This window comes from Capsella rubella, unplaced genomic scaffold (genome assembly GCF_000375325.1).
Source record: "Capsella rubella cultivar Monte Gargano unplaced genomic scaffold, Caprub1_0 scaffold_1, whole genome shotgun sequence".
In the NCBI taxonomy this organism is placed as follows: Eukaryota; Viridiplantae; Streptophyta; class Magnoliopsida; order Brassicales; family Brassicaceae; genus Capsella; species Capsella rubella.
This window is the reverse complement of record NW_006238923.1, coordinates 15,497,148-15,498,348: the sequence shown is the minus strand read 5'-3', so window position 1 is coordinate 15,498,348 and position 1,201 is coordinate 15,497,148. Positions and strand designations below refer to the sequence as shown.

The 1,201-nt window shown below is 41.4% G+C and overlaps 1 protein-coding gene across 2 annotated transcripts in view; it reads right to left on the bottom strand.

Annotated features, from left to right (window-relative positions):
* LOC17898128 (probable E3 ubiquitin-protein ligase RHG1A) overlaps nucleotides 1-1,201 on the bottom strand; it is a 3,899-nt gene that overhangs the window by 1,986 nt on the left and 712 nt on the right. For both annotated transcript variants that reach the window (XM_023789549.1, XM_006304837.2), the window contains exon 2: nucleotides 1-947. This exon is cut by the window's left edge and continues 708 nt beyond it. In XM_023789549.1, coding sequence (XP_023645317.1) covers nucleotides 1-879 — 879 coding nt within the window. In that variant the 5' untranslated portion in view covers nucleotides 880-947. The remainder of the gene's footprint in view (nucleotides 948-1,201) is intronic.

Here is a 1,201-nt window from a genome sequence, read left to right as displayed (position 1 = left end):
TTGTAGAAGCCCTGGTGAGTTCAAGGATGGAACAACCGGTCGTCTGAGAACACTTCCTGCAGCAAAGACCGATGGGCTTACAGTTTCTTGTTGATCGGTGGGATTAACCCGGATAGAGTAATTTCTACTAGAGCTCTCTGTGATGGTAGGAGTAGATTGATTTGGAACAGCACCAGATACCAAACCCCTTCGACCATGATCAAGAGATATATTTAGTTGAGTTGTTGCCATTACTGGGCTATAATCCGAAGGAGCTGAGATCCAAGAACTTGATTCTCCACGCTGGAACTCACGGAAAGCTCCGCTTGAAGAAGACTGACCAATGCTTGCATCAAGAGCTTTTCTTTTAAAACATGCACGACGCCCATCTACAGAGGAACCCACAGTAACACTGTTATCTGGGATAAGCCTAGACCTGAGTCCATTATCCTCAAAAAGACCAGGATGACCTGTGACCTGATTCATATCCTCAAGATGCTCATTATATTCTGCATTAAGATTGACATTCCGAACAGCACAATTGCCACTAGATGGTAGCAGAAACAAAGGGCTCAACTCAAGCTGGTCATTTCTATGTTCCTCTAAACGTCCAATACCCTTCCATTGTTCAGTATGACTAGTGACATCGTTCTTCGTACCACTAGAGCTAGCCTCCCCAATGTTAAACCTGTGTAAGTCGCGTTGCTCATGATAAACGGAATTTGCAGTAGTAGGATTCGTATTAGTATTTGAAATCATGAAATCCCGCAATCTATTATCATAACTGTGACTATTCTCCCAACGAATTTGCTGATCTATCACAGCATTACTAGATGTAGAACCATGCTCAAAGTTCAAAGCCTCTGATAAAGAACCGAGACTAGCCCTCTCTCCCTGCATCCTAGCGTTGTTAACACTTGACAATTCAAGAAACTCTCACCACTTTCCCCTGTAGCCAATGCTGGAAACTACAATAAAAAGGAGAAACGAAAATATCTTTCAATAACAAAGACAATTGCAGTCGCATTGAAGAACAAAAGGGGTTCTCACTCAGCCAAAGAAATTAGCAATTGAGCAATTCAAGTTACTAAAGCAAAAGCAATGTCTAATCTCAAGACCACAAAACCAACTACATTATCCAAGCCTTCTACTTAATCAATCAGATTACAAAATCCACACTTTCAACTTAACACCTAATCTCCAAAATCAAGAAACCTATTAC